Below are 15,967 nucleotides of genomic sequence, written 5' to 3' on the forward strand. Positions count from 1 at the left end.
CTCCTAAAGTAATGGAAACAGCTATCTTATATATAGCCTGGAAAGAGAAGCAGTATGTGAAATGATGCACACATTATCATCACAAAATCTAGAAGTGCCTATATGCACAGAAAAAAATAGAAGGCTAGAAATTCTAGTCCTTTAACAGTATCTGTGTTAGGATTCAGCAATTATGAGGGATTTGTGTCTTTTTATATATCCCATATTTTCTGTAATGTGTTTTTGTTACTTTTGAACTTTGATTAATTTGTGTATCAGTCTTTTTTCATTTGTTAGGATACAGATATTAAAAAATTATTTCAGTAGCTTTCCGAATACATTTCCATAAATAACAGTATATTCTGGATCATGTTAATGAGTATTTTATAACCAAGAAGCAAGTCTGAATTAAATAGTCATAGATTAATGAGAAAAGAACAGAGGTAAACTTATATAAATGATGTATTCTTGGGGCGCCTGGGTGGCTTAGTCGCTAAGCATTTGCATTTGGATCAGGTCATGATCCCAGGGTCCTGGGATCGAGCACTGCATTGGGCTCCCTGCTTGGCAGGAGGCCTGCTTCTCCCTCTCCCACTCTCCCCTGCTTGGGTTCCTGCTTTCGCTCTCTCTCTCTGTCAAAGAAACAGATAAAATCTTTAAAAAAAAAATGATGTATTCTTGCCAAGTGAAGGCCAAACGATAACTCAGCTCACTGCATGGAAGGTTCATGGCAGTTCAAACAGAAAACCGATGATGGAAGAATTGAGTCATAAAGCATCTAGTACTCTGGACACGTTGAACCCAAGAGATCTGTACCTAAGCAGTCAGTACTGTATTCACGGTGTGAGTATCAGCACTGTTACTGTCTGGTAACCACAAGTTTTGTTCTTTAAAAAGGATGCATACTTTCCACAAGATTAAGAAACACTAGTGGCACAGTCAGCCAGGAGGCAGCATTGAGAGCTCATTTATAACCTTGAATTTAATGAGAAACTATTACTCCATGAAAATGTTTTCTTCGGCCTGTGTTACACCAAAGTAGTAAAGATTCATAAGAAAAGTAAAGAAAGGAATGCCTGGGTGGCTCAGTCAGTTAAGCATCTAACTTGATTTCAGGCCAGGTCATGATTTCAGAGTTGTGAGATTAAGCCCTGCATCAGGTTCAGCACTGGGCATGGAGCCTGCTTAGGATTCTCTCTCCCTCTCCTTCTCTGCCTGCCCCCTCAAAAAAAAAAAAAAAAAAAAAGAGAGAGAAGAAGAGTAAACAATTAGGACTGAGTGCCTATATTTTCATTTCTAAAAACAGAACTAAATTCTGGTTAGTAATTGATGATCATTATCTAAAGCAATGACATAATGGACTCTGTTTCAGCTTCTTTTCAAGTAACAGTGGAAAATTACACTATTTCCATAGAATTCCCTCATATAGAAGCCTCTCTCCTCATATGTTTCCTTTTTTTTAAAAGATTTTACTTATTTATTTGAGAAAAAGAGATGCACAAGTGGGGGAGAGGAGCAGAGGGAAAGGGAGAAGCAGGCTCCCTGCTGAGAGGGAGCCCGATGTGGGGTTCAATCCCAGGACCCCAAGATCATGACCTGAGCCAAAGGCAGACACTTAACCAACTGAGCCACATGAATATGTTTTTTAAAAGGTTCTTCATAAATCCACTTGTTCATATACCTTGTTACTTGTGCAACAGAAGCATTTAAAACTGTAGACCTCAAAAACTAACTAAATAAATAAAAACTGTAGACCTTAGATACATAACCATTTCCACTAAACCAGACTCAATTTTTCTCTGAACATTTAAAACCAGACACACTCTCCTCCTTGGTGAAAACTACACATATTTCAGAATATATTGCAACCCCAAGTATAAGAAAATAATCAGTTAATCTAAATAAAAGGATTCTTATATCACAATAAATATATTTGGGATGTAATATTAATGGTGACCTCCAATACTTAGTTGTGTAACTATAAACATGTTTTAATTGCATAAAATGAATAATTTAGCAATACTGCTTTTCCCCCACTATCACATGTTACATTTATAGACATATATACACATACTACACATACATCTATTTTTTAGCTCTACCAACAAAAGTTGAGAAGCAAGAACACGCCAGGCACTAGATTTTGGTTTCTAAATTCAATGTCCCACTAAAAGGAACCTAGACTCTTGGTTGAGAAATGGCTGATTCCAGGAATGGGACTAGGAACATTTTGTGCCAAAAGGACATACCCAAAGAATGATGGAGATATGTCAAAAGGACACAAGAGTCAGACTGAAGGGGCATGACAGCAACCAATTATAACCCACTGAATAAAATTAAGGACTCAGGCATCTATACTGAAAAACAAATGAAAAGGAAAGGGTCATACAGTAGTATGTGAACTATATTAGTATGTATATAGAAGGAATAGGTAGGGAGTCAGAAATTTTCCACTTGGCAACCATCATAGTTATAGCTCTTTCAAGCAATGGATTCCAAAACTGGAATGCAAAAGTATAATGAGAAACAGGACATTTACAGAGCTTTAAATTCTATTCCCACAAGATACCTTTTTTTTCCCTTTGTAATTAATAAAGTATCTTTCAAGTAAAGAGACCTGCCAGATACAACACTGGACAAAGGAGACATTTCAGCCCTCGTGGAATCCACATTAATCTGTAAATCATTAGAATCTACACGAACAATAAATCAGTATCTGATATAAAATAAGTGCTTGGTAAATGTTAGTAGTTAGCTCTTATGAATAAAATACACATGTAAATAAAAATGTTACTGAATTCATAATAGCCTTTTATTGTTATACATTTTCTCATTCAATAGACATTGAAAGTCCAGTAACTATCACATGAATATCTGCAAAAAACAAACAAAAACAAAAAGAGAATCTAATACCTGACTGAAAAGTCTGAGATCAATCAATCTAGTGAAATAACAAAAAAGCATCCTATCCAGATTACATCATTCTGGCATGCCAGAACAATCTCTATGTCATTTAACATTATACTTTTGACTTATTTTTTAAAGATTTATTCATCTGGGAGGGAGAGAGCGTGTGCGTATGCACGTGAGTGGGGGGAGGGGTAGAGGGGAAGGAAGTGGGAGAGAAACTCAAGCAGACTCCCTGCTGAGCGCAGAGCCCCACTCAGGGCTCTATCTCACAACCCTGAGATCATGACCTGAGCCAAAATCAAGACACTTAACCAGACATTTAACAAGCCACCCAGGTGCCCCTATACTTTTGACTTTTGTTAAGAGAGAATTATGTGTAAATCTTATCATTTGTATGGAACTATCATAAAGTACACTGTTCCCTATATCTCTTATATAAGAAAAATCCCTCTCAGCATTTACAATCAGGGAAAAGTTTTTTCTGTGGATGAGTCAGCATCCTAACTTTTATATTGCCATTTATTATATAACGATGATAAGATGGCAAAAATTTCATTTTCATTTCCGATTGCTGCCAGATTGCTTAAGGTTAAGTTTTATGACCAACCACAGTGTTTTCTAAATATTCTACACAATTATCCCTTTTTACAGCTTAACTCTTATTCTTGTTTTAATGATTTTACTGTATTTGTACTTTTTATTATCTGAAGACCTTAATTCTTTTTGGAAGGAAGCCCTGAGTAAATAATAGACAACCTCAGGGCACCAGGCACCTGAGGTAGATTGAAGACAAAGTCAACGGGTAGAAGCAAAAACATTAGAAAGGCAAAGACAAAGGAGTAAACCACAGACTCATTCACTTCACAATTTTTTATAAAGAGAATACAAATGAAAAAGCGATCCCCTCTATGATTTTGCCTTCTAAAATGGGAAGCCACAGAACACACATTCACATTATTATTTCTTTCAAGTTATTTTGGCTTAGACAACAGAGAGGGGAACAATTATTAGACAGAAATTTGTAGAAAGCAAAATTTAATAACTAGTGAACAGTATCCGCTATCTGGAGATATGATGCTAGATATGGGGATACTCTTCTCAGAAAAATATCCTTAAAAAATTTTATTCAGAATTTGAAATTCATCTTAAATGAAAGAAAAGTAAGGGGGCAGGTTTGCTAGATAAATGCAAACAGCTAACATGTGATGAAAAAAACATTAAAGGTTGTGTTACACAGTCAATTCAAGAAGCCATCCATATGCAAAGGCAAGAGAATAACATTCTAAGCAATAGTACTGGTTAGAAAAAAAACCCCTATGTATCCTTCCTTTACAACTTACTGAAAGGCATTCCTATGAAGCTAGAAAAAAACAGTCTAAAAATAGAGAAGCTATGATATTAAAAGAACACTATATGATGCTATGTAAAACTAACAAAGTAAAATTAATTGCTATAAGCACTGTATCAAAGCTGAATGAAAAAACATTAATATGAAATGCACCAAAAATAAGATGAATGAATTGATGCGTGGAAGGATGGACAGATGCACAAGTATGTGCTAAATCAAGTACAAGTTAAATGTTAATAGTAGAATCTAGATGGTAGGTATATGGATGTTCATTATAAAATCTTTCAACTTTGCTTTATGATTGAAAATTTTCATAATAAAATGTTGGAAAAATAAGTGCAAAAAATTTTTGAAAGAGAAATATATAATGCAAAAATATTAAAGTTCAGCAATAATGATAATCTGAGTCTATAATATGAGACTATAGGGATCCATATACAGAAAAAGATGACAGAAGAAATTAAAAGCATCCTCATCTTCTATAGGAGTCAAAATCATTTTTTCTGTTTTTGTTTTCAAAAAAATGTGTTAAAATTTTATTATTTTTATTACGTTATGTTAGTCACCATACAGTACTTCATTAGCTTTTGATGTAGTGTTCCATGATTCATTGTTTGCATATAACACCCAGGCTCCATTCAATACGTGCCCTCCTTAATACCCATCACCGGGCTAACCCATCCCCCCACCCCACCCCCCCTCTGAAACCCTCAGTTTGTTTCCTGGAGTCCATAGTCTCTCAAAATCATTAAAAATGGTCTTTAATTTTATGGATTCAAATATTTTTGTTTGTTTTTTTTTAAAGAACATCTTCTCTGGCTCTGGGGAAAATAAAACCAAAAGAAGCATACTCCATGTAGACTAAAGAAATACTAGTGGAGCATAAAACAAGCAAGAGAAATACAAATAAGTTTAGACAATATGTATAAATGATTAAAGTCCACCTGGAAGAGCCAAAAGGCAAAAAAGATAAAAAAAAAAATTTATAAAAGACAAGAGAGTTGACCTAATTATATATTCAACATGTATTATAAAACTAATAGATTAGAGGGGTGCCTGGGTGGCTCAGTTGGTTAAGCATCTGACTCTTGATTTCAGCTCAGGTCATGATCTCAGGGTCCTAGAATCGAGCCCCACATCGGGCTCCCTGCTCAGTGCAGAGTCTGCTTGTTTCTCTCTTCCTCTGCCCCTCCCCCTGCTTGCACGCTCTCTCTCAAATAAATAAATAAATCTTAAAAAAAAAAAAGAATAGATTAGGATTGACAGGGAGATAAAAGTGAATAAAACAGGGGTGCCTAGGTGGCTCAGTCGTTAAGCGTCTGCCTTCGGCTCAGGTCATAATCCCGTCCTGGGATCGAGTCCTGCTCTGCGGGAAGCCTGCTTCTCCCTCTTCCACTCCCCCTGCTTGTGTTCCTGCTCTTGCTAACTCTCTCTGTCAAAGAAATAAATAAAATCTTTTGGAAAAAAAAGTGAATAAAACAAAATGTTTAAACAGATTATACATACACACACACACACACACACACACAGACATGGATTTAATATGGTGATGGTGGAATCAAAAAAAGAGAGGAAAAAAAAGGACAACTGTTAACTATTCAGACAAAATAAAGTTGGCCCCTAACCTCATACCATGCACAAAAATATCTAAATAGTTAAAGACTTAAAAAAGAAAAAAAAATCAAAGAACACAATCAACAGAGTAGAAAGGTATCCTATGGGACAGAAGAAAATATATGCAATTCATATATATGATAAAGGGTTAATTTCCAGAATAAAGAATTCCTTTTTTTTTTTTTTTTGCAACTAAACAACCTGATTTAAAACTGAGCATAGGACTTGAATAGACATTTCTCCAAAGAAGATACACAAGTGGCCAAGCAGCACATAAAAAGATGCTCAATATCGCTACTTATTAGGAAAGTGGAAATCAAAACCATGATCAAATCAAAACTTCACACCCATTAGGATGGCTACTATCAAAAAAGCAGAAAATAACAAGTGTTTGTGAGGATGTGGAGAAATCAGAACCCTTGTATACTATAGGTGGGAATATAAAATGATACAGCCACTAGGGAAAACAGTATGGTGGTTCTTCAAAAAATTAAAAATAGGACCATTAGATGGCCCAGCAATTCCACTTCTGGGTATACATCCAAAAGAACTGAAAGCAGGGTCCTGAAGAGATATTTGTACACCCATGTTCACAGAAGCATTACGCACAATAGCCAAGAGGTGAAAACAACCCAAGTGTCCATCAACAGATGAATGGATAAATGTTACACACATACAATGTAATATTATTTAGCCTTGTATTGAATTGAGCACTGGGTGTTATTCACAAACAATGAATCATGGAACACTACATCAAAAACTAATGATGTAATGTGGTGACTAACATAACATAATAAAATAAAATTTAAAAAAATAAAAGGAAGGAAATTCCATTTTTTTAAGATTGATTGATTTTAGAGAGAGCATGAGAACGAGTGCAGGGAAGGGCAGAGGGAGAGAGAGAGAGAAACTTGGGAAGATGCCTCTCTGAGCTCAGAGCCAGATCTCAAGACCCTGAGATCAGGACCTGAACTGAAACCAAGAGTCAGATGCTTAACCAACTGTGCCACCCAGAGGCCCCTAAAAGGAAGGAAATTCTGACACATGATACAACATGGATGAACCTTGAGGACATTGTGCTAAGTGAAATAAGCCGGCCAATAAAAGACAAATATTGTATGATTCCACTTATAGGAGGTAGTTAGAGTAGTCAAACTCATAGAGATACAAAGTAGAATTGAGGCTTCCAGGGGCTAGGGAAACAGGCAAATAGCTGTTTAACAGATACAGAGTTTCAGTTTTGTTTTTTTTTAAGATTTTATTTGTTTATTTGAGAGAGAGAGAATGAGAGATAGAGAGCACAAGAGGGAAGAGGGTCAGAGGGAGAAGCAGACTCCCTGCCGAGCAGGGAGCCTGATGCAGGACTCGATCCCCGGACTACAGGATCCTGACCTGAGCCGAAGGCAGTGGCTTAACCAACTGAGCCACCCAGGCACCCCACAGAGTTTCAGTTTTGAAACATGAAAAAGTTCTGGAGATTAGCAGCACAAAAACATAAATATACTTGACACTAGGCAACTATATGCTGAAACGGTTAAGATGGTAAATTGTGTTACATGTATTTTATCACAGTTTTAAAAAAAATATTCAAAGCAAGAAGACTATAAATTAGTGTAAGAAAATATAAATTAAAGCAAGAAGAAAATACAAGTGAATATTAACTGATAAGGACAATAGAGATTTTGTATAACTGAAATCAGTGGATAAATCTCAAAATCAATACATTTGAAAACAAATTTTAAACTGCTAGATATAAAATTATTAAAGCTAACAACCAAACTGGGGGAAAATAACTGAAACAAAATGACAAGAACTTAATATCCTTAATACATAAAAATCTCATAGTAATTGATTAGACAAGCACTAAAACCCCATTTTTAAAAATGAGTAACATATAACACACAGTTTATAGAAAATATAAAGTTATCCTATTGGGAATCTATACCCATTAAATCACCTAAATCCCACACAACGACACATAAATAAAAATATTCTTTATAGCAAAAAGAAAAAAGGGAAACAAGAGATGTTATTTGTTGGTAAACAGTTAAATAAATTATGGTATATGCATCCAAATATACAGTCATGATGATTTTGAAGAATATTAATCACAGGGAAAAAATGCACCCACGCAATATTAAATAAAAACAGCAAGATACTAACCTAGATACACAGTACTAGCCCAATCACATTAAAATATATATAAATATGCAATACATAGGTGCACAGAAAAAAGAGGGAAGGAATTATATCAAAATTTAACAACTAAATAATCTTAGATTTTTTCCTTCAAATTTCTCTATTTTCAAAATTCTATAATTTGAGTTCTCTATAATTGAAACAGATGTTAATTCATTTTTAAAAAATCAAGTTTTTAACTATTACCTAACTACTTACCTGTTGTCATGTTTGGGCTAAATAGTCCTAGCACCGACACACTAGAGTAGGAGATCAGGTCTTCATATAATTCCCCACTTAAATATTCTTCTGCTTCTTGGACAGATGTTATGTTCACTGGGCATGAAATCCTGTTGCTGAATGAATATACAACTATATTCAAAATTAATTTTTAAAGATACTTTTCAGCTTGCAAAAAAATAAAACATACTTCTAACATGGGCAAATACTGTATTCCACAGGATATCTGACAAAATAAAGACAACTAAATACCAGTCTAATAAAAAAAAAACCCTCATTAAACACAATTTCTATCTCCCCCAAAGTGAAGGAATAAGCTCTCTTCACCTTATCCTGTGATTTCAATTCATTACTCCTTAACCTATTCAAACTGTGTCAACAAAGTATAGGAATTAGAAGGTTTGTAGACCCCAAAATTTAAGTCTTAGGGAGAAGCTGAATACTTACAGCTGGATAAATTTTAGGAGATCTTCAGTTCCTAACATTCCAGGGTAAGACACTGGGCTCTTGCCTTCCTTATACATCTTTACAACAGGAAATTCAGTAACATTTTGCTTAGTACATAAATCAGACCAATCTGCACAGTTCACTCTAGTAAGCAGCATATTGGATGTGCCTAAACAAGAAATGCACACTTTATAAATATTAATGTAGAAAACTCAGTTGTGTAGACTTGACAATATTTTTACAGCCCATTCTTATTTTAACCTCTCGTGAGCACAAACTGCTTCCACTGGACACTCTCTTCCCTTGATTTTTGCAACCCCCTCCCCAATTGGCTCATTTCCCCCACCTCCTTTGCTGCTCAATTTGTGGGTCCCTTTTGCGTGCTCGTCTGCCAGTAGAGTCTAAGATGCCTGTAGTATTGCATCCCCTATACTTTATCAATGCAGGAATTTCCAAAGGTGTTCCTAATTTAAAGATTAAAAAAAAAAATTCTCTTAGCTACAGCTAACTAGGTACTAGGTAGGTATTTGCTGCCACCTTGTGACTGAGTATAAAATATTCTTCATCGTCTTAGATGAAAAGTGGCTTTTTTTCCATAAAGTCAATGTGAAAGGTTATAGGACTAAATGCCCGAAGCATTACAGTATTCTCCCAATTTACAAAGTTATAGTATGGGCTTCAATGTAGACATAAAAGAGTTACCTATACTATGCATTTCTATATTAAGCCCCCTGAACTTCTGAAACAGTCCCTTTATCTGATTATCTAATTACTAAAAGGATTGTCACTCATGAAGAACATCCTAAATGAAAAAGGAAATCAAGTCTTGGGTTGGTTATCTGCTTTTTTATTCTACAAACACATACAACTCAGAGTCCTTGAATTGAGGGGCCAGGGAGCCTCTTTATTCAATCATTAATAGAGAAGAATGTAAGGGAATCTGTTTCCATTTTCATATGGTATTGACAAATGGGATCGGTGGGGGGATAATTCTATTATTCAGGGACATTATCCAATTATTCCTTCATTATGGTTTATATTTCCCCCCTTCCTTTTTCTTTCTTCTAATTTTTTGCCAATGAGACTGGGGAACCTAAAAGAAGAAACTTAAATCTTTCCATAGATTGCAACTATAAAGGAGAATCTGAAAGAGAGTAACAGGATTTGATTTTTTTTTTTTTTTAAATATTAGGTGGGGCGCCTGGGTGGCTCAGTCATTGGACGTCTGCCTTCGGCTTGGGTCATGATCCCAGAGTCCTGGGATTGGGCCCCGCATCAGGCTCCCTGTTCCACAGGGAGCCTGCTTCTCTCTCCCCCTGCTTGTGTTCCCTCTCTCACTGTGTTTCTCTCTGTCAAATAAATAAATAAAAATCTTAAAAAATATATATATATTAGGTAATCACATTATCTGCAGACTTAATCACCTCTTCATTCGGGTAATAAAGTAATCAAAAGTTGGATAAAATGTGGTTGAGAAATGAACTGAGGAAAAGTTTTAAAATCTCTGATGTTTTTATTACCATAGAACATGTTATATTTAGGATTGACTTTCCGGAATTAATTTAAGTTCACAAAAGTCCCTAGTATATAAATAAGTTGTACACTAGTAGACATTTTCCACTAAACTCTACCTTATTAGCTTATTCATTTATTCAACGATTATTAAATACCAAATATTCTACGATGTAAGGCAATATGCCAAGTCCAGTGAGCTAAGTATAAGGTACGCTACCTACCCATAAAGAACTTACTAAAAATTTAAAGAACCTAAAAAACTAAATGGTGGATACATTCCTAAAGTAGCTAAAAGAATAAGCCCATTTAACTGGAATAGCTAAGAAAAAACAAGAAAAACAGTAGGAGAAAATTGTATTACAGATACGAAGCATGATACATTCTGTCTTATTCAAATGATTATAAAACATTATCCTAATTCATCCCTATCTCTCTCTTACTAACGTGCCTCCCTACCTCTCCATACGTCTTTGCTAGAATGATGGCATAGATATTTTGAGTTCAAGTCTATTCCTTGGATTATTTACCTACCCCTGGATCAGGTTTTCATAGAACAGTTAAAAGATCTTGGCTATTAAGAAATATCCCAATCCATAAGGAGCTAACTGGATAGCTTTAAGAACACTGAGATCTTAGATCTTTGGTTAGACTGTGAGACTGGGTCTTTTCTGTCACATTTTTGTTTAAGTGTATTTAGTATTTATTTAATAATATTTAATAGTAACTAGCTCAGAGTAGGCACTCAATAAATGTTTGCTGAATGAATTCAGCCAAAAAGATTACTGGATTAACTGCAGGGCCATAAGTACTTTATACATAGGCTCTCTACTTTCTACTGAAGACAGTTCCATGAAAAGAACCAAGATGAATGCTTCTGAGCATTTCTGAAACTCATGGTTCATTAACATAAAGTTGGAGACACAAATATAATAACGTGAAATTTTCTGTGGTTTTCTACATCTTTAGTATGATATGGCTTTACAAATAGCTATAGCTTAGAATCAAGAAAATAAGCATGCATACCATATTACATACCTTTCAATTTAATTGCCAAATCTATATAGGATTGCAGAAATGCCATGGATACTGCTTGCCCTACATTAAAATAAAAAATTCAACAGATATTGTAATATGCACATCTCCAAAGCATCCATACCTATACATTAACAAACATATAGATTTATAGGGTTTCCTAAAATTGTTATTCCTCATAAGAAATATTTTAATATACAGTACTCAATATTGTGCAAACATTCAAGAGGATTCTAAATGCAACTAATTTTCTGCACTCAGACTGCAAGGGATATAGTTGAAGGGCTATTATTTGAAGGCAAAAGCAATATATGTCCTATAGATTCCTAAGAATTGTTAACATATTTTAAAAAAAGAACTGTTAATATATTAAAAACATTAGCTTGAATTAATAACTTTTCTAAATTAGTAAATCTTTCAATATATGCAGTCTACTTGGGACAGTGCAAAAGCTATGTCATTCTACCACATGCAATATACAGAACGCAAAAATAAAATCCACCAACTTTAAATCCTCTAATACGTAATAGTCCCTCCTCTAAAGGCTCATACTCACAACCAGCATAGAAAAGCACTATGCTATCAGAAGCCACTACTGTCGCATTAAACGTCTCTTCTGTTAGTTCTACCGTGAGTTCCAAAGGTAACCGTCTCTTCCTATCTCTGTAAACAGTTTCTGCCACTTCATCATCTTGAATATCTAAAATGTTCAAAAATAATGTGTATATAAATACATAACTTATATAAATACAAATTCCACTGTATGACAACCACTGTGATGGACACAGTCCCTGACCACATGGAGCTCCTATTTACAGAAAAGTCAGACAATAAACTCATCACTGAATAAACACATAGTTATAAATTATGTCAGTTTAAGGAAAGAAAATGGTACATGAGAGATTGTAATAGGGAAATTCAGATTGGGAGAGCCAAAGCCTTCCAGCTAGAGAATCCAAAATTAAAAAAAAAAAATGTCTTAGGCAAAAAGAAAAACATATACAAAGTCTCTAAGATATAAAAGAGCTTAGCATATACTACGTACTGAAGGAAGGCAAATTTGGCTAAAACAAGATGCAATGAAGGAGTAAATGGCATGACAAAACTCTAGACTAGGCAATAGCTCGATCATAAAGAGCCATATGAGCCAAGAATTTTAGATTTTATTCTAAGTACATCAAGTTATGTGGATTCTGAATATGTAAAAACCTATCGTTAACTTAGACCAACTAACCAACCAGTGGACCCATCCGTTTATCCATCCATCCATCCATGTATGGGGTTAAAAAAAATTTTTTTTTGCATTTGTAAATATTCTGTTGGAAGTCTGTACAGATTATATGGTAACACTGAAGGGACATCTGACTTGATTAGAGAGACAATTAAAGTTTCCTAGAAGAGTTCACACTAGCTGAATATTAAAAGAAAATGAAACTTAGGTAGGCAGTGGAGGCATACAGAGCAAAGGGAATAGCATGTGCAAAGGCACAGTGGCATGAAGGAGCATGCAAATGGAAATGCAAACACTGATAATATTAAAGAGTACTGTTAGTTTTTGAGATGTAATAATAGCAATAATTATGAGGGTTTGGAGAGGTTTTTTTGGTTTTGTTTTTTTGTTTTTTGGGGGGGGGGCTTTGGGAGTTCTTTTTTTTGGTTTTTTTTTAGAGAGAAAGAGAGTGAGCAAGCAAGCACAAGCCTGGGTTGGCGGGGAGAAGAGACAATCCCAAACAGGTTTCATGCTCAGCACGGAGCCCGACATAGGACTTGATCTCATGACCCTGAGATCATGACCTGAGCCAAAATCAAGAATTGGACACTTAACGGACTAAGTCACCCAGGCACCCCAGTTATGCTCATTTTATTTTTTATTTTTATTTTTTAAATTTTTTATTTAAATTCAATTTAATTAACATATATTCTATTATTAGTTTCAGAGGTAGAATTCAGTGATTCATCAGTTGCATAAAACACCCAGAGCTCATTATGTTCATTTTAAAAGGAGAATCCTTATATTTCTGAAATACACAGGGAAATCTTTTTGGATGGAACTACCTATTTGGGATTTGCAACAATAGCAGTGACTAGAACAGGATAGCCATGGGTTGATTGTAGCTGGGTGGGGCCAGGTAATGGATACCAGGAGATTTGTTCTATTATCCTGTCTACTTTATGCTAAGTTCATAATTCTTTATAATAACACATTACAAAGAAAAGAATGGAGGAAGACAATTTAAAAATGAAAGTATTATTTTTATCTGATTTCTAATATATAAAATAAAATACCAGATCTGAATTACAGTGCATCTCCACAGGTTTCAGCTTTGTGACTCTAGTGGGTCACATAACTCTATGGGCCTCAGTGTTCAAATCTGAAACATAAGAGTTGCACTATACTAACTTAAAGGAACTTTAAAACACCACATTCTATGATACTAACAAGTTTCAACTCCAATACCAAAATTAATAAAGGCCTATTTTCCTATTTACTGTATTTGTTCCTTCTTATTCACATATTTTCGTTTTCCTTCCAGTCCTTTCTTGTTTCCCATCCATTCTGGTCCTCTTCTTCCAAAACTTGCTTTCCCCTCTTTCCTATTCTCTCTCTCTCAATAAGCTACCCTCACTTCTAAATTGATCCACTCTTTAGCTCTTTTACCTATTCATCAAGATATACACACGTCCTTTTAAGCCACACATGTGTAATATTTTTTCCATATCATCCTTTTGTAGAATTAGTCCATTTTACTCTGATTCATTCTGTGCCCATTTCCTTTGAAGGACATTTTTATTTGCGTTGTGCTCTCACATGGTAACAAACTCTTTCCTATACTGTATATTTTTCCTATACAAATGGGAACAAAACAAGGTGGGGGGATTATGTATATGGACATGACTACATACACTATTATGGGCCAATATGGATTACAGACATAGAAAGTTAAGACCAAAACAAAACAAAACAACACAAAACCCACAACAAAACAAGAAACAAAAGGGAAAGCTGTAAAAGGAATCCTAGAACTAGGCTGGGAGAGAAGACAGGCAGAGAAGAAAGAGAAGGCCGCACCACAGGGCAAATTAAGGGGATGTGGCAACAAGGAAATCTTGAAACAAGCAACTCCCACTGAGAACAGGAATCTCACTAAGCTGACACAGGGGCGATTCCCTTGACTGGAGGATGGAATCTATGAACGATGATAGAAAACAGAGCTGGGAGAAAGAGACCAGAACACAGGTCTATGTAATGACAATGCTATAGAGAACTCTGGCTTAAACCACGAGCAGTTCCAACCTCTGCATATTAGAAAAGAGCTAGAACATAGCTCAAACCAAAAAACTGGTCACTGGGAACCATTAAATCTCAGAGCCCCTATTAAATTTATAATATCGATTCTGATCAAAATAATGAATGGACCTCACAAAAAGAATATGTAAATTACTCCCTTCTTGGCACTCATAATAGTACTATGTAAAACATTCAAGTATATAGTAAATGCAATGCAAAAATGAACAAGACATAATCCTTGCTTTAGAGATATTATACACTAGCGTAGAAGAGAGAAAAGCAAGTGAGCAGTTACAGGACAGGATTAATGTTATGAAGAAGTGTCAGTAACAATAATGATAATACATAAGATTTCAAGTCAGAATGCTTAATAAGTTTTGGTCCAGGCTCTACCACATGCCATTTGTTTGACTTTGGGTAGATCCCTTAATCCTGCTAAAACACAGATTCTTCATCTACAAAGTGAAGGTGACATCAGCTAACTCAACCAAAGTAAATAATGTGTAGGAGAATAGCCTTGAAACTATAGAATACTTAAAAAACATAAGCAATAAGTACAATAAAAAGAACTATAATGTGTTAAAAAGGTTTTAAATGTTATTGAAGTTTACTCCCAAACTGTCATCAAATTTATTTACAACTACAAATCCAACAATACTTATTAGAATTTCATTTCCTAATAGGAAAAATAAAAATAAAATACCCTGTGTGACTCCTGAGTCATTTCTAAACATGGAGTAGACCAGGAGGGCTGGAAGAACTGATTTAGAAGATAAAGGCACAGATGTGGAAAGCTAGAAGCCTGGCATGTAACTATGAGAGGTATCACATTCGACAAAATACAGCATCCTTACCTTTTCCACCAAATCAACTTGATAAAATGTCATTCAAAATAGGTTTCTCCAGGTATTTTCATAGTCTTGAATGTCAAAACATTCTATGAGAAAGTTAATTCACTGAAATTTCACTGACCTCATGGGTGCCGAGCAGGAATGGGGGGTGGAGGGGAAAGGAGCATCACAAAATGTATTACCCATATCTGAACTTTCCATGTCATCTTCGTCTTCTTGTATTTCTTCAATGTGCATATTACTTTCCACACAGGATATAATTAAATCAACATCATGTAAGACCAAAAATTCCACTGGCACTCCCTAGAAATACATTCATTTTTAAAATCATGACTAAAAATATACCAAAGCATTTTAATAAAAATGTTTTACTTGTTTGATATTAAAATGAAACTAAATCTTTGAACTTCAGTTTTAAAAGACAAAAAAAGGAAATTCCATAATCATTATGAAAAGTATCCAAAGCATACTTATATAAAATAGTATGTACTAATGAAAAAAAAAAAAGGCAAAAAAGAACTGAGTCTCACTTGCTTGACATAATTGCATTACACTGAAGTCTGC

General features: G+C 34.9%; 1 protein-coding gene across 4 annotated transcripts in view; it reads right to left on the bottom strand.

Annotated features, from left to right (window-relative positions):
* Positions 1–15,967, bottom strand: part of TXNDC16 (thioredoxin domain containing 16) — a 117,553-nt gene that overhangs the window by 31,991 nt on the left and 69,595 nt on the right. For all 4 annotated transcript variants that reach the window (XR_012378987.1, XM_073895225.1, XM_073895224.1 and 1 more), the window contains 5 exons: positions 15,586–15,706; positions 11,820–11,963; positions 11,267–11,326; positions 8,717–8,885; positions 8,249–8,385 (listed from right to left, as the gene is read on the bottom strand). Coding sequence is in view for 3 of the 4 variants with exons in the window: in XM_073895225.1 (XP_073751326.1) it covers positions 8,249–8,385; positions 8,717–8,885; positions 11,267–11,326; positions 11,820–11,963; positions 15,586–15,706 (631 nt within the window). In the remaining variant the exon portion in view is untranslated. The remainder of the gene's footprint in view (positions 1–8,248; positions 8,386–8,716; positions 8,886–11,266; positions 11,327–11,819; positions 11,964–15,585; positions 15,707–15,967) is intronic.

The sequence above is a fragment of the Callorhinus ursinus genome, unplaced genomic scaffold, assembly GCF_003265705.2.
Source record: "Callorhinus ursinus isolate GAN/ISIS: 27379988/994484 unplaced genomic scaffold, GSC_fseal_2.0 scaffold8, whole genome shotgun sequence".
NCBI lineage: Eukaryota > Metazoa > Chordata > Mammalia > Carnivora > Otariidae > Callorhinus > Callorhinus ursinus.